This window comes from Elephas maximus, chromosome 4 (assembly GCF_024166365.1).
Source record: "Elephas maximus indicus isolate mEleMax1 chromosome 4, mEleMax1 primary haplotype, whole genome shotgun sequence".
Lineage (NCBI taxonomy): Eukaryota > Metazoa > Chordata > Mammalia > Proboscidea > Elephantidae > Elephas > Elephas maximus.
This window is the reverse complement of record NC_064822.1, coordinates 142,252,820-142,274,846: the sequence shown is the minus strand read 5'-3', so window position 1 is coordinate 142,274,846 and position 22,027 is coordinate 142,252,820. Positions and strand designations below refer to the sequence as shown.

Sequence of the window (22,027 nt, the reverse complement as noted above, 5' to 3'; positions counted from 1 at the left end):
GTTATTTGAACACAATATTTGAGACTGATTTGTGCTCTTTAAAAATGCTAATATTTGATCTGACAGCTTAAGGTTTTTTTGTGTTAAAAATAGCTGTTATCTCTGAGAAAACGTCAAAGATCTTAAGTCAGAGCTTTTGTTTGGATTCTTACCATTACTCACTGTTTTTCATTATGGATAGAACTTCCAAAGTGAAATAGCAAGAGTACATTCCCACTGAAGAAATATATTATTTATTTATTTTATAATTTTCGTTGGCCACAGAATTGCAGAAGAAAATAACATTTAGTACTAAACAGTATAATGCTCTACTTACCCATGCTGGAATTCAGGTAGCGTAGTTTACATAAATCTTCTCTCGTAAGATGGCTTTGAGTAATTCATTTGAATTTTCAAGAAACATAACTACTTCAGTGGTGTTTTGCTGATACTTCTGATTTTTAGAAATTCGTGTGCAACTTTCCTACTTTGTCTCTTTCATCAACATATTTTTGTTAATTTCTAATTTAAAGACAAAGTTTTTATATAAGGATCAGGTTTTAAAATTAACTGTTTCCCTTTCTGAAACAATTCCGTCTATGGTTTGGTTTTTGGCAAAACTCGGAATCCAAGATCATTAACATAGACTGTCAAAATTTGTCTTCCAAATTCAGTTAACACAGAATCCTGTCCTGCTTATCTAATGTACCATATCCAAGTTGCAACAGATAACACTAACATAACACCTTTTGTTATGTTTTTAAATTAAAACATATACAAATAATTTTGTAAAAATCCATTTGAATCATGTCTTGATTTTGAAGCTTATTTATTTATTCAAAATTATTTATTGACTCATTGAAATAGCTAAATTATTATAAATCTCTATTAAACGTGTCGGTTTACCATTTTTCACTTACATTTTGTAAAGAATTTGAGCATGTACTAGCTGGCATCTCCTATGTTGGCTTCCTTTGTATTGCTTGAGGAAATCATTAACCACTGTTAGGCAAATAAAGGAGCGCTGGACAGCACTAGGTTTTTTTAGGTAGGTGGTAGAGTGGTTAAGAGCTTGGCTGCTAACCAAAAGGTTGACAGTTCAAGTCTGCCAGCCACTGGCTGGAAACTACGGGGCAGTTCTACTCTGTCCTATACAGTTCTGTGAGTTGGACTTGACTCGATGGCAGTGTTTTGTTTTGTTTTTAAGCAAATAAAGCCCTGCTCATGGAAACCCTGGTGGCGTAGTGGTTAAGTGCTACAGCTACTAACCAAGAGGTTGGCAGTTCAGATCCGCCAGGCGCTCCTTGGAAACTCTATGGGGCAGTTCTACTCTCCTGTAGGGTCGCTGTGAGTCGGAATTGACTCGACAGCAGTTGGTTTGGTTTTTTTGGTTTTTCCTTACTCTGGAGTTGCCCATCTGAGAAGCAGCCCAATCTTCTGACTTACAGTTTGGGACTCCTATGTGAAATGTATTTATTTCTTCTGATAAATCTTAAGTATGACATGTTTTTTTAATTAGTAGTCACACGAGCTGCTTCTGATACCCCAACTCCTGTGGTTCTGGAAGAAATCTAACCATCTGTTTTCTATCACCAGGGTACCACAAAGTGAATTTCCTTTATCTAGGTAGCCTGTATTTTGTTTCATATCATCTTAAACATTGCTTTCTAAATGTGGTGATTTCGTATGATGTGATAACAGATAGGATTTTAATTTTATTTAAACTTTATAACACCCCTGTAAGTTACTTTGTAAATTAAGCTTAGAGTGTCATATAGGTATTAAGAGACAGAGGTGGGAGCTGAAACCAAAGTCTGCAGGATTTAGAAGTTATGCTTTTTTTTTTTTTTTCCACTTAATCAGTCTTTGAACAACTTTTTTTTTTAATATAATTTTTATTGTGCTTTAAGTGAAAGGTTACAAATCAAGTCAGTCTCTCACACAAAAACCCATATACACCTTGCTACATACTCCCAATTACTCTCCCCCTGAGGAGGGTTGGTAAGAATTAATGCCATGGGATTTTATTTATTTTCAAATAAATCTTTAAAAGAAAACATGTATGTTTACAAATGATAGTTTCGGAGTGCAGAAGAGTTCTGTCAGTTGTGTGCATGCAGATATACCTGAACTTTTGACTCAGGGATCATTCCAGGTCCTGCTTCCTACCAGCAGTTTTGAAACTTTACTCATTAGTTTCTCTTAACATCCTTCCTGTTTATATAAATTTTGGATTGCCTGTATTAGCTTTGACCTTGTATTTCCTTGAGACTCTGCTTCCCATATAGCTTTGCTCCCTCTGCTGTAACCCCTGTAGCCACTCTGAGATATTCCTTTTATTCTCAGTCTTTATATCCTGTAAATGATTTCTAATACCTGAGCAGACTAGAATTGTTTTTATGTAAATACCCCTAGTTATTTCATTGGGATTCTGCCTAACGAATAACTGCATATCCTCGTGGACCTTACTTAGCACAGTTTCTTATTCCATTTATATCTTATTTATCTACTTCAGATTCATTTATTTGTAGTATGTAAGTAGGTGTTTTTGTTTAATTTTATTTTAGATTTTTAAAGTACATAGGAGAACAGAAAAAATTGCTTCAGTTAAAGCATATTTCAGTTTCTATAAGCCCCATGAATATCATAAAAATGAAACATTACTTTGTATTTACGGGAGAAATGTTTACAATATATTGTTACACGTAAAAAAGTCAGTGATACACATATACAAAATAAACTTATTGCAGAAAACTTGGAGAACAAAATAAAAACCCCCGCCCCGACCCCCCCCCCAAAAAATCAAACCAGTACATATCTCTCTAAATCCTGCCTCCTAGATATAACCATAGTTAACATTATGGTATATTTCTTTCATTCTTCTCTTCCTCTTTCTCCCTGTGTTTATAAAAATTATATTTCTGCATAGATACAGATCTCTAGATGTTTAACACCTTAAAGCAAAAGATTGGTGGACTTCACACAGCCTTCAAACTTCAGTAAGACACAAAATGCTATAAGCAAAGTAAAAAAATACATACAATGACAATATGGGAGAAAATATTTTCAACGTATCTATTAGTCAAAGTAAGGAATAACCTTTTTACTATATACCATTGAACGGCACTATCATCCATCCATGAAGCCAAGAACTTCAGTTTATTCTAGATACTCCCTTGCCCTCAATTCTTATACCTAACTGATCACTGAGTATCTTTTAGGTATCTCAGGAATTCGTATATTTTTCTCCGTCCAATTTAAGCTTCCAACAAAGCTTTTTTGTACTAGCTCCCTAACTAGTGTACCTGTTTCCATTCTTTCTCCATCCAAATTTATTTTCTGTACTGCAAAAAGTTATTTTTTGGAAACACGTAACTTACCATGTAAGCCAGCACCTTAAAAAAAACACTCAATGACTTTGTTGTGTATGTTAGGGTATGTTTGTTAGTGAGAGAAGGATATAGAAATTGATCAATGCATGATACGTTTTAAGTTACTCTCAGAAAAATGAACCGTGCCCCTGTCTAGCCATAGACACTTCCTGTCACAGAGCTTTGGTACCTTTTGTTCTCCCTCCCTGAAACACACGGTCCCTCCATTCTCTTGTTCATAGCTATATACTCTTAATATTTTTTCTCAAAGAATCCTTTCCTGGCCCTAGAAAATCAAATCCTTCTCTTATTCATTTGTAAACACCACATAATTCTCTGTCATAGGACATATCACAGTTTTATATTTCTTTGTATGATTAGTCATACAAATGTCTAACTTTATTACTAGACTATAAGCTCTTTGAGGGAAATGGCAGTGTTTGTTTTTGCTTATCATTGTATTTCTGTAATGTAACATGGTGCTAGGTACTTACTAGATAAAAAAATAATACCCCATAAATATTTGTCAGACGAATGAGAGGATATAAATAAATGGTTCACAAATGGAGAAATACAGATGACAATAAAATTATCTCAGTAGTTTCAGCCTCGTGTAATCAGGAGATACAAATTAAAATAATGATAAAATGTTATCCCGAGCAAGTTGGGAAAAACCTTATAGCTTGATAATGTCATGTTTTGATGAAGAATTACAATGTCCATTATCCCTTGTCATCAAATCAGTTCCAACTCAGAGTGACTCCATGTTTTACAGAGTAGAAATGAGCTCCATAGGGTTTTCTTGGCTATAATCCATATGGAAGCAGATTGCTAGGCCTTTTTTCCATAGCACGGCTGGGTAGGTTCAAACCATCAATCTTTTGGTTAGTAGCTGAGCATAAAGAGTTTGTGCAACCTAAATGTCCATTAAATAAAAGTATGGTCCAGCAACACAGTGGAATATTTTTCATCTGTTAGTAGGGAAGAGTTGCATTCTACTTCATTTAGCATAATCCCATTTATTTTTGTTTTACAAAAAAAAGAAAGCTCAAAGTGAGTCTATATATGTATATTCACATAAATTCATAGCAAGGCTACTAGAATGATATTTACCATATTGTTGATAGTAATACAAGGAGAGATATAAAGTGATTCCTTTTTCTCTGTGACTTTTTTTTCTTTTACAATGAGAATGTTTTATGTAGTCTAAAAAAAAGAATTCTAAACAGGAATTGCTTAGGGACTGAGGGAAAAAGTACTTTTGTGTGTGTGTGTGTGTGTGTGTGTGTGTGTGTGTGTGTGTGGAAAAAGTCATTCTTTACATGTTGGAGAACAAAATCAGGAACCCCAAAAGAGCATGGTTTAATTTGGAATTATAAGCAGTTCCGTATTGCTGGAGCCTAATGTTTGATACTGAAGAGAAAGAGAGGCTGAAAAAGAGGACAAGGCCAGATCATTGAGGGTAACATATGTTTTCCCTTACTTAGCATGATTATTATCTTTGTGTGCTGTTGAGTTGATTCTGACTCATCGCAACCCTATATAGAGCCATTCAGAGATTTTTTTTAAGTTGGAAATTGACACAAAAGGAATGTATACTCTTTTGCATCTAGATTCCTTTTGTAGGTTTGATAAAGCCTATGTATACTTTTTTCAGAGTTGTGGTTTTAAATGCATAAAGTAAAATATGAAAATAATAAAAATTAGAGCAGAAATAAATGAAACAGAACAGTAAAACAGTAGAAAGAATCAACTAGAGTAAAAGCTGGTTCTTTGAAAGGATCAATAAAATCAACACACCACTGGCCAAATTGACAAAACAAAAAAAAAAGGCAGAAGATGCAAATAACCCATATAAGAAATGAGATGGGTGACATTACAACAGAACCAACTGAAATAAAAAAGCTCATAACAGAATACTATGAAAAATTGTACACCAAGAAATATGAAAGCCTAGAAGAAATGGACAAATTTCTAGAAACACAACGCTTACCTAAACTAACACAGACTGAGGTGGAAAATTTGAAGAGACCATAACAAAAGAAGAAATTGAAAGAGTCATAAAAAAGAACTCCCAGCAAAAAAAAAAAGCCTCAGCCCAGATGGCTTCACTGGAGAATTATCCCAAATGTCCAGAGAAGAGTTGACACCAGTTCTATTCAAACTATTCCTGAACATGGAAAAGGAAGGAGATCTCCCAAATTCATTCTATGAAGCCAGCATATCCCTGATACAAAAGCCAGGCAAAGACACTGCTAAAAAAGAAAACTACAGACCAATATCCCTCATGAATATAGATGCAAAAATTCTCAGCAAAATTTTAGCCAGTAGTATTCAAACGTATATTTAAAAAAAAAAAAAATCATGACCAAGTGGAATTCATACCGTGCATGAAGGGATGGTTCAACATTAGAAGACCAATCGACGTAATCCACCACATGAATAAAGAGAAGAATCACATGATCATCTCAATCATTGCAGAAAAGGTATTTGATAAAGCCCAATACCAATTCTTGATAAAAACATTCAGCAGTCAGGAATAGAAAGGAAATTCCTCCATAACAAAGGAAATTTAATCAAAACCATCAGCCAACATAATCCTCAGTGAAGAGAGCCTGAGAGCATTCCTCTTGAGAGCGGGAACCAGGCAAGGACGCCCTTTATCACCACTCTTATTCAACATTGTATTGCAACTCCTACTGAGAGCAACAAGGTAAGAAAAGTGAATAAAGGGCATCCAAATTGATAAGAAAGAAGTAAAACTATCCCTGTTTGTAGATGATATCCTATACCTAGAATGTCCCAAAGATTCCACAAGAAAGGTGCTGTAACTAATACAAGGATTCAGCAAAGTGGCAGGATCAACATACGAAAAGATGAACATGCAAAAATCAGTTGGATTCCTCTATATCAACAAAGAGAACTTTGCGAAGGAACTCAGGAAAACTATACCATTTACATGGGCCCTGGTGGCACAGTGGTCAAGCGCTCAGGCTGCTAATCAAAATGTCAGCAGTTTGAATCCACCAGCCGTTCCCTGGAAACCATATGGAGCAGTTCTGCTCTGTGCCATAGGGTTGCTATGGTGCTACTCACCAAAGTTGGATGTAGAACATTTTCTTTATGAACTATGTTATGCCAGTTGTCCTAGATATCCCCAGAGACCATGGTCATCAGCCCTCAGCTCCAGGAACGCAGTCCCTCAAGGTATTTGGATACGTCTAGGACACTTCTCTGTCCTATAGGGTCGCTGTGAGTCGGAATCGACTTGATGGCAGTGGTTTTTTGTAGGACACTTCTGTGACTTCGCCTTGGTCAAGTTGTGCTGACTCCTCTTATGTTGTGAGTTGTCTTTCTCTTCACCAGAGTTACTACTTGTCTACTATCTAGTGATTCCACCTCCCCACCCCCGTCTCTCGTAACCATCAAAGATTGGTTTTGTGTGTGTGTGTGTGTGTAAACCTGTTCTTGGGTTTTTATAATAGCTATCTCATACGAGATTCGAACTCTTATACACTGTTGTTGGGAATGGAAAATGGTACAACCACTATGGAAAATGGTATGGTGCTTCCTCTGAAAGCCAGAAGTAGAAATACCATATGATCCAGCAATCACATTCGTAGGTATATACTCTAAAGAAAGAAGAGCTGGGACCAGAATAGACATATGCACACCCATTTCATTGCAGCATTATTCACAATAGCAAAAAGGAGGAAACAACCTAAGTGAACATCAACAGATGAAGGGATAACAAATTATAGTACATACACACAGTAGAATAGTATGCAACAATAAAGAACTGTGTTGAATCTGTGAAACATCTCACAACGTGGATGAGTCTGGAGGGCATTATGCTGAGTGAAATAAGTTGATCACAAAAGGACAAATATTGTATGAGACCACTATTATAAAAACTCCAGAAAAGGTTACACACTGAAAAAAAAACTTGGATGGTTACGAGAGAGTGGAGGAGTGGGAAGGGGAAATCACTACCTAGATAGTAGACAAATGTTAACATTGGTGAAAGGAAAGATAACACACAATGTAGGGGAAGTCAGCACATCTTGACCAAGGCAAAGACATAGAAGCTACTTAGACACATCCAAATACCTTGAGGGACCGAGTTACTGGGGCTGAATGCTGGGGATCATGGTCTCGGGGGACATCTAGATAAACTGGTGGGACATAGTTCATGAAGAAAATGGTCTGCATTCTACTTGGTTGAGTAGTGTCTGGGGTCTTAAAAGCTTGTCAGCGGCCATCTAAGAAGGTACAACTATTGGTCCTATCCTATCTGGAGCAAAGGAGACTGAAGAAAATCAAAGACACAAGGAAAATATTAGTACAAGGACTAATGGACCACATGAACCATAGCCTCCACCAGCCTGAGCCTAGAAGAACTAAACGGTGCCTGGCTACCACCACCTACCACTCTGACAGGGATCACAATACAGAGTCCTGGACAGAGCAGGAGAAAAACTGTTTAACAAAAAAATAGAACTCATCAGACTTACTTGTCTGGCAGAGTGTTGAAGAACCCCCGAGACTATGGCCCCTGGATCCCCTGCTAACTGAAGCAACTCCTGAAGTCTACGTTTCAGCCGAAGATTAGACAGGCCTATAAAACAAACAGTAACACACATGAGGAACATGCTTCTTAATTAGTTTAATCAAGCGTATGAGACCAAATGGGCACACCTACCCAAAAGCAAAGATGGGAAGGCAGGAAGACAGGAGAACTGGATGAATAGACACGGGGAACCAGGGTGGAAATGGGGAGAGGGCTGACGCATTGCAGGGATTGCAACCAATGTCACAAAACAATTTATATATAAATTTTTGAATGAGAAACTAATTAGCACTGTAAACTTTCACCTAAAGCACAATGAATTTTTTTTTTTTTAAAAAAAGGGTGGAAACAACCTAAGAACCTGTCAACAGATGAATGAATTAACGAACTGTGGTACATACACACTGTGGAATACTGTGCAACGGTAGAGAATAATGACAAAGGCGCAGAACATCTCACAGCATGCATGAATTTGGAGGACATGGTGCTGAGTGAAATATGTCAATCACAAAAGGACAAATGCTGTATGAGACCACCGTTATCAAGTAACAACAAAAAGTTTACGAACAGAAAGAGAAAAATTATTTGATAGTAACAAGCAATGGGAGGGGGAGGGAGATAAAATTACCAAATAGATAGTAAATGTGTATTGATGAAAGGCAATACACAATATGGGAGAAATCAGCACAACATGACCAAGGCAAGAGAGGAATGCAGGAATGAAGGGCAACTAAAGTAACTACTGTAGTATAGACAATCCTGCAACAATAGTATTAACAAACAGTAGTTTATGAATGGATACATAGGTAGATAGATATGCCAAGAGGTATGGGAGGGTGTGAGGGAACACACCCACCAGCACATTCAGGTTTGGTGGTAGATATTTCTACATACATGAATGTTGGTACTACTTGTGTATTAATATAGCTAATGGAGCACATAAGGGACACTGCCAGGGAAACCTTTCAGACATTACGAAACACCTTGAAAGATGAAATTCCGAGGCTCAAAGGCAAAGGACTGTAGACTCAAGGGACATCTATGTCAGTTGGCACAACATAGTTCGTAAAGACAATGTTCTGCATCCTGCTGTGGTGAATAGCATCTGAGGTCTTACAAACTTATGAGCCACCATCTAAGATACAACCATTGGTTTCTTCTAGTCCAGAGCAAAGGAGAGTGAAAAAGAAGAACAGACTCAAAGGGAACAATTTGTCCAGAGGATTGATGGACCACATGAACCACAGCCTACATGACCCCGAGACCAGAAGAACGACCACTACTAACTACTCTGACTGGGATCACAACAGAGGGTCCTGGACAGAGGGGGAGAAAAATTGTTTATCAGAAATCAAATTTACCAGACTTGTTGGTCTAACAGAGACTGGAAGAACCCCCAAGACTATGGTCCTAAGATACACTTCTGAACTGGAACTGAAGTCATTCCCAGAGACCAACTTTCACCCAAAGAGTAGACAAGCCCATAAAATAAACAGTAACACCCAAGAGGAACGTGCTGCTTACAACAATCCATTATATGAGAACAAAAGGGCAGTATTTGCCCATAAGCAAAGAGAAGGCAGGAAGGGGTAGAAAATCAGAATGAAAGGAAACGGGGAACCCAGGGCGGAAATGAAGAGAGTGCTGTTACATTGTGGGGAATGAAGCCAAGGCCATAATACACTATCGAATGGGAATCTAATTTGCTAAGTGAACTTTCACCTAATGCACAATAAAAAAGGTAAAATACAAAGTACAAAGCAACCCAATTTTATTAGAGTACATTTATCAGAATATTAGAAAGAAATACATTAAATACAAAGATCTAGGTGGCAAGTCTAATAACTATTCTAATTTCAGAATAATGGTAAGTATAAACTATTTTAAGATACTTGCATCAATTGAATTTTTCTTGTACCCTCTGAATTCTTTCCATGGACCCCAGGTTAAGAACTATTGCTTATGAGATAAGATTGGTAGCATGGAAATCAGTTAGGAAACCAGTTCACATGGAGATGAATAATGTTAGTGGAAGCAGTATGAATGATCTATGAAAAATCTCTAATTATTATCAAAAGCTAACAGATTTTGTTTGTAAAGAAATGTGTGTATATTATTGAAAAATTAGGAAAGACTTTTTTTTTTTAAATCATGCTGTGTGATTTTTTTTTTTTAATTTAAATAATGCATATACTACCCTTGGTTTTTATTACTGCTCTTACAAAGGAGCTTCACCCATTGCTTTTGCATTTAGTCTTATTTCAATGACACTGCCTTAGCTTAACTGTCTTCCTTTTTGTTTTGTAGGTTTTTGATTGGTCAGGGAGCACATGTAGGCGCTGTAAACAGTGAAGGAGACACACCTTTAGATATTGCTGAGGAGGAGGCAATGGAAGAGCTACTTCAAAATGAAGTTAATCGGCAAGGTACAGTAAGAGCAACCTAAATGGGAAAATGTTTAAAACTGTTTAAACCAAAAACCAGACCCACTGCTGTCGGGTAAATTCCGACTCATAGCGACCCTGTAGGACAGGATAGAGCTGCCCCATAGGATTTCCAAGGAGTGGCTGGTGGCTTCGAACTGCCAACCTTTTGGTTAGCAGCCAAATTGTTAACCACTGCACAATCAGGGCTCCAGAACAGGTATAGGAAAAATATAATTTGACGTTTTCAGTAGAAGTATTTGTTGACATCGAATGATAATCATAATTTCAGTGAAAAAAAAATACTAGCTTACTAAACAATATGTGCAATATGACTCCATTTGAAGGGGTATATGATTCTCAACTTTATATCTTTTTAACATTTTTGAAGTTGAAAGAAATATCATGAACAACAAGATCAGGCATAACGTGGTAATAAGAGTTTTAGATAGAAATAAAGCAGACAAAGGGAATAGGAAGCACCTAGGGTAGGTGTCATGCAATCTCCAGCATCGTTTCTGTCATGAAGGCCATATTTTTGAACCACCGATCCTTCCCTATTTCCAAATTTCGCTTACAATTATCAGTGCATCTTAATTGCATGTTTGATCAGTTTCAAACTACAGAAGTTGTTAAAAATCCTCAATTTCTTGATCTTTGGGTTTAGTGGTTGGTGCATAAGTTTGAATAATAGTCATATTAACTAGTCTTTCTTGAAGTGTATGGGTATTATCCTATCACTGACAACGTTGCACTTCATGACATCTTGAAATGTTCTTTTTGATGATGAATGCAAAGCCATTGCTCTTCAATTTGTCATTCCCGACATAGTAGATCACATCATTGTCTGATTCAGAATGGCCAATACCAGTCCATTTCAGGTCACTAATTCCTAGGATCTGCCTCCTTAAAGTAGAGTCTACCTTAATGACACGGATGGAGTTAAGCTTTCGGGACCTTCATTTGCTAATGTGGCACAACTCAAAATGAGAGGAAACAACGGCAAATATCCATTAATAATGGGAACCTGGAATATACAAAGTATGAATCTAGGAAGATTGGAAATCATCAAAAATGAATTGGAATGCATAAACATCGATATCCTAGGCATTAGTGAGCTGACATGGACTGGTATTAATCATTTTGAATCAGATAGTCATGTGGTTTACTATGCTGGGAATGACACCTTGAAGAGGAATGGTGTTGAATGCATCATCAAAATAACATTTCAGGATCTATGCTGAAGTACAGCGTTGCCCGCAATAGGATGATATTCATACGCCTACAAGAAAACTAGTTAATATGACTAGTATTCAAATTTACGTACCAACCACTAAGGCCAAAGATGAAATTGAAGATTTTTACCAACTTCTGCAATCTGAAATTGATCGAACATGTAATCAGCATACACTGCTAATTACTGGTGATTGGAATGTGAAAGTTGGAAAAGAGAAGGATTGGTAGTTGAAAAATATGGCCTTGGTGATAGAAAACAGTACCAGAGATCGCATGACTGAATTTTGCAAGACCAACAACTTCTTCATTGCAACTACCTTTTTTCACCAATAGAAACTGTGACTATATACCTGGACCTTGCCAGATGCAATACACAGGAATCAAATCAACATTTGTGGACAGAGACAGTGGAAAAGTTCAGTATCAGTCAAAACAAGGCCAGCGGCCGACTGTGGATCAGACCATCAATTACTCATATGCAAGTTCAAGTTAAAACTGAAGAAAATTAGAACAAGTCCACGAGAGCCAAAGTACGACCTTGAGTATATCCCACTTGAATTCAGAGACCATCTCAAGAATAGATTTGATGCGTTGAACACTAATGGCTAAAGACCAGATGAGTTGTGGAAAGCCATCAAGGACATCATATATATAGGAAGCAAGAAGTCATTAAAAAGACAGGAGAGAAAGAAAAGACCTAAATGGATATCAGAAGAGACTCTGAAAGTTGCTCTTGAACATTGAGTAGCTAAAGCAAAAGGAAAAAGTGATAAAGTAAAAGAGCTGAACAGAGGATTTCAAAGGGCGGCTCGAGAAGACAAAGTCTTATGATGACATGTGCAAAGACCTGGAGATAGTAAACCAAAAGAGAAGAAAATGCTCAGCATTTCTCAAGCTGAAAGAGCTGAAGAAAAAGTTCAAGCCTCGAGTTGCAATACTGAAGAATTCTATGGGAAAAAATATTAAACAACATAGGAAGTATCAAAGGACGATGGAAGGAATACACAGAGTCACTATACCAAAAAGAACTGGTCAGTGTTCAGCTATTTCAGGAGGTAAAATATGATCATGAACCGATGGTACTGAAGGAAGATTGCCAAGCTGCACTGAAGCCATTGGCAAAAAAAACAAGGCTCCGGGAATTGACCAGATAACTGAGATGTTACAGCAGTCTAATGCAGTGCTGGAAGTACTCACTCGTCTGTGCTAAGAAATTTGGAAGACAGCTACCTGGCCAACTGACTGAAACAGATCCATATTTATGCCTGTTCCTAAGAAAGGTGATCCAACTGAATGTGGAAATTATTAAACAATATCAATAATAACACATGCAAGATCATTCAAAAGTGGCTGCAGCAGTATGTTGACAGGAAACTGTCAGAAATTGAAGCTGGATTTAGAAAAGGATGTGGAACCAGGGATATCATTGCTGATGTCAGATAGATCCTGGCTGAAAGCAGAGAATACCAGAAAAACGTTTACCTGTGTATTATTGACTATGCTGAGGCATTTGACTGTGTGAATCTTAAATATTATGAATTACATTGCAGAGAATGGGAATTACAGCACTTAATTGTGCTTGTGAGGAATATATACATGGATCAAGAGGCAGTCGTTGGTATAGAACCAGGGCATACTGCATGGCTTAAAGTCAAGAAAGGTGTGTGTCAAGATTGTGTCCTTTCACCGTATGTATTCAATCTGTACGCTGGGCAGATAATCCAAAAAGCTGGACTATCTGAAGAAGAACAGGGTGTCAGGATCTCAGGATTGGAGGAAAACTCATTAACAACCTGTATTATGCAGAAGACATTAGCCTTGCTTGTAGAAAGTGAAGAGGACTTGAAGCACTTACTGATGAAGGTCAAAGACCACAGCCTTCAGTGTGGATTATACCTCAACATAAAACAAAAATCCTCACAACTGGACAAATAAGCAGCAGCATATGAATGGAGAAAAGATTGATGTTGTCAAGGATTTCATTTTACTTGGATCTACAATCAACAGCCATGGAATCAGCAGTCAAGAATTCAAAAGACACATTGCATTGGGAAAATCTGCTGCAAAGGACCTCTTTAAAGTGTTGAAAAGCAAAGATGTCACCTTGAGGGCTAAGGTGCTTGGATCTACAATCAACAGCCATGGAAGCAGCAGTCAAGAATTCAAAAGATGCATTGCATTGGGAAAATCTGCTGTAGAAGACCTCTTTAAAGTGTCGAAAAGCAAAGATGTCACCTTGAGGACTAAGGTGTGCCTGACCCAAGCCATGGTGTTTTCAGTCACCTCATATGCACGTGAAAGCTGTACAATGAATAAGGAAGACCAAAGAAAAATTGATGCCTTTGAATTGTGGTGTTGGCAAAGAATGTTGAATATACCATGGACTGCCAAAAGAACTAACAAATCTGCCTTGGAAAAAGTACAGCCAGAGTGCTCGTCTCACATACTTTGGACACATTATTGGGAGGAATCAGTCCCTGGAGAAGGATGTCATGGTTGGTAAAAATAGAGGGTTAGCGAAATAGAGGAAGACCCTCAACAAGATATTGACACAGTGGCTGCAACAGTGGGCCCAAGCATGATGATTGTGAAGATGGTACAGGACTGGGCATTGTTCCCTCCTGTTGTAATAGAGTCACTATTACAACACTAGAGAACTGACTCCACGGCACCTAACAATAACACATTTTGTACCAATAGATCAAGAGTTTGTCTTCAGACATATTATGTTTGTTGTGCCCGTTGAGTATCCAAGCAGATACGTCAAGTGAGCAGTTGAATATGAGTCTCCGGAGCGCTTTAGGCTAGATATAAATTTGGGAGATATAAAATTTGGATTGTTGTTAGGTGCTGTCTAGTGGAATTTGGAAGATGCCAGTTAATACGTGTTTTGTTAAAACCTTGAGACTTCTTAAATTGAGTGTAGGCATAGAAGAGATGATGGCTAAGGACTGTAATTTGAGGTACTCCAATATTAAAAGGTTGAGGAGATAGAAAGTCAGCAAAGATATAAGTCAGAGGGAGCACCCAGTGAGATAGGAAGAAAATATCAGGGTGTGTGGTTTCCTAAAGGTCAAGTGAGGTTCTAAGTAGAACAACAGCAATATAAAGCAGTAACAACTAACATTATTTAGTGCTTACACTATGTGATACTCTTCTAAATACTTTATGCGTATTAATCATTTAATCGTAACAAACCTGTGAGCTAAGTGTTTATAATCCAGTTTTACAGATGAGGAAACTGAGGCAAATAGAAGTTCAGAAATCTAGTAATTTGACTTATAGTACTAATGATAGTAGTCATGGTGGAGTCAGAATTCAAACCCTGGCAGTGTGGTTCCAGAGCCCACACATGTGACCACTACATGTTTTGTCACATAAACACGCTGTGGGCATGGCCAAGTTATTTACCTCCTTGGTTTTTCAGCTGTTAAGTAGGGATAATATCTACCTGTCTTGTATGGCTATTGTGAAGGGCGAAAGGATAGCACAGTATATGCCAGTGAGTGTGGGCTGTAGTTGTATTATTAAAAGAAATTCTTGGATTTATATAGATTGGACTAGGTTGCTAAGATTTTATAATTCTCTAAAGAACTGAAATTATTACTTACACTTACATATAAGTGTCGCCCTGGTTGCGCAGTGGTTAAGTGTTTGGCTATTAACCAAAAGGTCAGCAGTTTGAACCTACCAGCCATTCCTTCGAAATCCTGTGGGGCTGTTCTTCCCTGTCACGCTGAGTTTATTTGTTTTTTGATAAGTGGTCACAATCAGTTATACCTTGCCTGTTTCCCTTTAAGCCTGTATTTTTAACACTTTGTGTATAATTTTAAAGAGATGTTTATAACATAGCCAATCCATCTCTCAATAACATGTACTTTGAAATTTTCTGCAACGTAAATAACTACCTTGCAGATTTAGTATCTGTTACTCAGATTGTTTCTACCTATTTATCATGGTTTTGGTATAGGGAACATCTTCCTCCTGATTAAGTTTTCTGTTACCAGTGTATGGACTTGCAATTTATAGTATATTCATTGAAGTTTTATTTATGTTGAAGTAATAGAAGGTAAATATTACTATTATTTTTTTGTGAATTTATTGCTTTTTTTTTTTCGCCGTATTTGCTCAGTGCAGTACATCATGTAATTTCTCAACTGTTGCTTCTGTGAATGGATGTTTATTGTTGATCCAAGTAGAATGAAATTTTGACAACTTCAATTTCTTCTGTTTATCATGATACTACTTATTGGTCCAGTTGTGAGGATTTTTGGGTTTTTTAATGTTGAGATGGCAGCCATACTGCACGCTCTAATCCTTTGATCTTCATCAGTAAGTGCTTTAAGTCATCTTCACGTTCAGCAAGCAAGATTGTGTTATCTGCACGTTGCAGGTTGTTAATGAGTCTTTCTCCGATCCTGATGCCATATTCTTCTTCGTATAGTCCAACTTCTCTGGCTATTTGCTCAGCATGACTGAATAACTGTGGTGAAAGGATGCAGCCCTGATGCACATCTTTCAAGTCTTTAAACCACACAGTATCCCCTTGTTTTCTGTTCGAACAACTGCCTCTCGGTCTATGTACAGGTTCCCCATGAACACAATTAAGTGTTTTGACATTCCTGTCTTTCCAGTGTATTTCATAATTTCTTACGATCCACATAGTGGAATGCCTTAGCATAGTCAACAAAACACAGGTAAACATCTTTCTGGTATTCTCTGCTTTCAGCCAGGATCCATCCAACACCAGCAATGATATCCCTGGTTCCACGTCCTCTTCTGAATCTGGCTTGAATTTCTGGCAGTTCCCAGTCAATGTACTGTGGCAGCCTCTTTTGAATTTGAATTCTCTTCAGCAAAATTTTACTTGTGTGTGATATTAATGATATTGTTTGATAATTTCTGCATTCTCCTTTTTTTGGAATATGCACAAGTGTGGTCTGTTGGCCAGGTAGGTGTCTTCCAAATTTCTCAGCATAGATGAGTGAGCACACCCAGCATTGCATCTGTTTGTTGAAACATCTCAATTGCTATTTAGTCAATTCCTGGAGCCTTGTTTTTTGCCAGTGCCTTCAGTGCAGTTTGGACTTCTTACTTCAGTGCCATCAGTTCTTGATCATATGTTACCTCTTCAAATGACCATTTCTTTTTGGTACAGTGACTGTGTATTCCTTCCATCTTCTTTTTATGCTTCCTGCATCGTTCAGTATTTTGCCTGTAGAATCCTTCAGAATTGCAAGTCAAGGCTTAAATTATTTTTGCACTTCTTTCAGTTTGAGAAATGCCAACTGTGTTCTTCCCTTTTGGTGTTCAAACTCCAGGTCTTTGCACATTTCTTTGTAGTACTTTGTCTTTTCGAGGTGCCCTTTGAAATCTTCTGTTCAGCTCTTTTACATGATCGTTTCTTCTGTTCACTTTAGCTACTCTACATTCCAGAGCAAGTTTCATAGTCTTATGACATCCCTTCTGGTCTTCCCTTTCTTTCTACGACTTTTTGCTTTCTTCATGTTTGATATCATTGATGTCGTCCCACAGCTCATCTGGTCTTTGGTCATTAGTGTTCTGTGTGTTCAATCTATACTTGAGATGGTCTCTAAATTCAGGTGGGATGTACTCAGGGCCACACTTTGGCTCTCGTGGACTTCTTTTAATTCTTCATCTTCAGCTTGAACTTGCTTAAGAGCACTTGACGGTCTGTTCCACAGTTGTCCCCTAGCCTTCTGACTGATGATATTGAGCTTCTCTCTCATCTCTTTCCACAGATATAGTCGATTTGATTCTGTGTATTCCATCCTGCGAGGTCCACATGTATAGTTACCATTTATGTTGTTGAAAAAAGGTATTTGCAATGAACAAGTCACTGGATCCAGCAAGTCTGTATTTTCCAGCTACCAATCCTTTTTTTTCCAACTTTCACATTCCAGTCACCAGTAGTTATCAGTGCATCTCGATTGAATGTGTGATCAATTTCAGACTGCAGAAGTTGGTAAAAATCTTCGATTTCTTCATTTTTGGCTTTATGGTTGGTAAATAAATTTGAATAATCATATTAACTGGTCTTCCTTGTAGGCTTGTAGATATTATCCTGTCACTGACAACATTGTTCTTCAGGGTGTTTTTTTTTTATTGTACTTTAGATGAAGGTTTACAGAGCAAACTAGCTTCTCATTAAATAGTACACGTACTGTTTTATGACACTGGTTAACAACCCCAGGACATGTCAACACGCTCCCTTCATGACCTTGAGTTCCCCATCACCAGGCTTTGTGTCCCCTCCTGCCTTCTACTCCCTGCGCCTGGGCTAGTGTGTCCCCCTAGTCTCACTTTGGTTTACAGGCCTGTCTAATCTTTGGATAAAGGATGAACCTCAGGAGTGACTTCATTATTGAGCTGGAAGGGTGTCTGGGGGCCATACTCTCAGGGTTTCTCCAGTCTCTGTCAGGCCAGTAAGTCTCGTCTTTTTTTGTGTGATTTAGAATTTTGTTCCACATTTTTCTCTGTCTGTCTGGGGCCCTGGATTATGATCCCTGTTAGACCAGTCAGTGGTAGCTGGGCACCATCTAGTTGTGCTAGACTCCGCCTGGTGGAGGCCATGGTAGTTGTGGTCCATTAATTGAGTTGTTCTTTTTGATGATAAATGGACGCCATTCCTTTCTACATTGTCATTCCCGGAATAGTAGACCATATGATTATCCAATTCAAAATGGCCAATACCCATCCATTTCAGCTCACTAATGACTAGGATATAGATCTTTATGTGTTCCATTTCATTTTTTACTACTTCCAAATCCTAGATTCATAATTCATATATCGCACGTTCCCATTATTAATTGATTTTTGCAGTTCTTGTTTTGAGTCTTGATATGTCAGCAGATGAAGGTCCCAAAAGCTTGACTGTTTCCACATTAATGAGGTTGACTCGACTTTGAGGAGGCAGCTCTTCCCCAGTCGTATATTGAGTGCCTTCCAATCCTGAGGGGCTCATCTTCTGACACTGAATCAAACAATGTTCCACTACTATTCATAAAGTTTTAAATAAACTAACCAATTTTTTTAGAAGGTGATCGCTGGTTCTTCTTCCTAGTTGTCCTAGTCTGGAGGTTCCACTCAAACCTGTCCACCACGGCTGACCCTGTTGGTATTTGAAATACCAGTGATATAAGCTTCCGGCATCACAGCAACGTGCTGGCCACCTTAGTAGTGCAACAAACTAACAGAGGAGTGGTGGAGCTAATTCTTATTGAATGCTTATTATATGCCACGCATTAAGCAAAAGGCTTTACATGCATTATCTCATGTCATTTTCTAATCCATTCTATCTGGTTGATACTGCTGTTATCCCCCCATTTTACAGATGAGAAAATCAAGGGTCAGTGATTTGCCCAGAGTCATGAAGGTAGAAAGTAGCAGAGTTACAGTTCAATCCCAGGCAGTGTGACAGACATCTTGAGCCCATACTGTTGACCATTGTACCATACTGCCTTTATTAAGAATGTCTCCTTGAAAACACTTCATGATATTCCTTATATACATGTAATGGGAATGCATGAATTTATATAGCATAACTTTATTCCAGAGAAACAGAAGGTGTGGTAGTATTTCCAACAGATTTTAATAATTATAAAAAGAGCACCCCAAATATATCTCTAGTAAAGATAAAACATCTCAAAGGGTTTATCCTGGTATAAAAGTTATTGTTTAATATTTTAAATTCTTTTGGCTTTCATTTCTTATTCTAGAACATATGATCAATAATGTGTTATGCTAAGTAAACTGACTTTGAAAGTAGTAATGATTGAACAGTAGCTAAAAGTAGTTCTCATTTATGTTTTAATATGATTTTCTTTTATTTAGCTAGGGATACAAATTAATTTTTGTATCTGTTACCTGGCCAAATTTGTATATGTATGTGTGTTCTTTATTTTGTACTTTAGCTGAAGGTTTACAGAGCAAACTAGCTTTTCAAAACCAATGTTTTACGGCATTGGTTGCCAACACCATGAAATGTCAACACACTCCCCATCTCCACCTTAGGTTCCCCATTATCAGTTTTCCTGGCCCCTTCTGCCTTCTTGTATTTTCACCTGGGCCAGTGTACCCATTTAATCTCGTTTTGTGTTTTGGGCTTGTCTAATCTTTGGCGCAAGGGGAACCTCAGGAGTGACTTCATTACTGAGGTACTAAAAGGGCATCCAGGGACCATACTCAGGTTTTCTCCTGTCTCTGACTAGTAAATCTGGTCCCTTTTTTTTTTTTTTTGAGTAAGAGTTTTGTTCTACGTATTTCTCCAGCTCTGTCTGGGACCCTGTATTGTGATCCCTCTCAGAGCAGTTGGTGGTGGTAGCTGGGCAGTATCTAGTTGTACTGGACTGAGTCTGGTGGTAGTTGTGGTCCATTAGTCCTTTGGACTAATCTTTCACTTTTGTCTTTAGTTTTCTTCGTTACCCCTTGCTCCAGACAGGTTGAGACCAGTGGAGTATCTTAGATGGCTGCTCTCAAGCTTTTGACACCCCAGATGCTACTCACCAAGGTAGAATGTAGAACATTTTCTTTATAAACTATGTTGTACCGGTTGAACTAGATGTTCCCTGAGACCGTGGCCCCCACAGCCCTCAGCCCAGTAATTTGGTCCCTCGGTGAGTTTGGATGTGTCTGTGGAGCTTTCGTGGCCTTGCCTGCCTCAGGTTGTGCTAGCTTCCCCAGTATTTTGTACTGTCTTACCCTTTCCCAAAGTTACCACTTACCTATTGCCTATTTAGTGTTTTTCCATCCCCACCATTCCTCTCCTTCATAACCATTGGATTGTTTCTTTTTGCATATAAACCTTGCCATGAGTTATTATCATGTGCTTTGTTGTTTTGTGATTGACTTATTTCACTCAGCATAATGCCCTCCAGGTTCATCCATGTTGTGAGATGCTTCGCAGAGTCATCATTGTTCTTTATTGTTGTGTTGTACTCCGTTGTGTGTATGTACCATATTTTGTTTATTCATTCATCTATTGATGGGCATCTAAGTTGTTTCCATCTTTTAACTATTGTGAACAATGCTGCAGTGAACGTGAGTACGCATATGTCTATTCGTGTGATGGCTCTTATTTCTCTAAGATATATTCCTAGGAGTGTAATTGCTTTATCATATGGTATTTCTATTTCTAGCTTTCTAAGGAAGCACAGGGAACTGCCAGAAATTCAGGCCAGTTTCAGAAGAGGACGTGGAACCAGGTATATCATTGCTGATGTCATATGGATCCTGGCTGAACGCAGAGAATACCAGAATGGTGTTTACCTATCTTTTACTGATTGTGCAAAGGCATTCAACTGTGTGGACCATAACAAATTATGGATAACATTGCGAAGAATGGGAATTCCAGAACACTTAATTGCGCTCATGAGGAACCGTTAACATAGATCAAGAGGCAGTTGTTCAGACAGAACAAGGGGATACTGATTGGTTTAAAGTCAGGAAAGGTGTGCATCAGGGTTGTATTCTTTCACCATAGCTGTTCAGTCTGTATGCTGAACAAATACAAGAAGCTGGACTCTATGAAGAAGAACGGGGCATCAGGATTTGAGGAAGACTCATTAACAACCTGTGTTGTGCAGATGACACAACTTTCCTTGCTGAAAGTGAAGAGGGCTTGAAGCACTTACTAATGAAGATCAAAGACCACAGCTTTCAGTATGGATTGCACCTCAACATAAAGAAAACAAAAATCTTCACAACTGGACCAATGAGCAACATCATGATCAACAGAGAAAAGATTGAAGTTGTCAAGGATTTCATTTTATTTGCATCCACAATCAACAGCCATGGAAGCACCAATCAAGAAATCAAATGATATAGTGCATCCGGTAAATCGGCTGCAAAAGATCTCTGTAAAGTATTAAAAAGCAAAGATGTCAATTTGAGGACCAAGGTGCACCTGACCCAAGCCATTTTCAGTCACATCATATGCATGTGAAAGCTGGACAATGAATAAGGAAGACCGCAGAAGAACTGACACCTTTGAATTGTGGTGTTGGTGAAGAATATTGAATATACCATGGACTGCCAAAAGAAAGAACAAATCTGTCTTAGAAGAAGTACAATCAGAACGTTCCTTGAAGCAAGGGTGGTGAGACTTGTGTCTTACATACTTTGGACATGTTGTCAGGAGGGATCAGCCCCTGGAGAAGGACATCATGCTTAGCAGAGTACAGGGTCAGTGGAAAAGAGGAAGACCCTCAACGAGGTGGATTGACACAGTGGCTGCAACAATGAGCTCAAGCATGACAACGATTGTAAGAATGGCGCAGGACCAGGCAGTGTTTTGTTCTGTTGTGCCTAGGGTCGCTCTGAGTCAGAACCAACCCGACGGCACCTAACAACAACAAGGAAGCACCATATCGTTTTCCAAAATGGTTGTACCGTTACTGCTTTCTTACCAGTAATGCATAAGAGTTCCA

General features: G+C 38.2%; 1 protein-coding gene across 3 annotated transcripts in view; it reads left to right on the top strand.

The window, feature by feature from the left end:
• The window catches only part of PPP1R12A (protein phosphatase 1 regulatory subunit 12A), a 173,154-nt gene that overhangs the window by 72,153 nt on the left and 78,974 nt on the right, over positions 1 to 22,027 (top strand). For all 3 annotated transcript variants that reach the window (XM_049885166.1, XM_049885167.1, XM_049885164.1), the window contains exon 3: positions 10,228 to 10,346. In XM_049885166.1, coding sequence (XP_049741123.1) covers positions 10,228 to 10,346 — 119 coding nt within the window. The remainder of the gene's footprint in view (positions 1 to 10,227; positions 10,347 to 22,027) is intronic.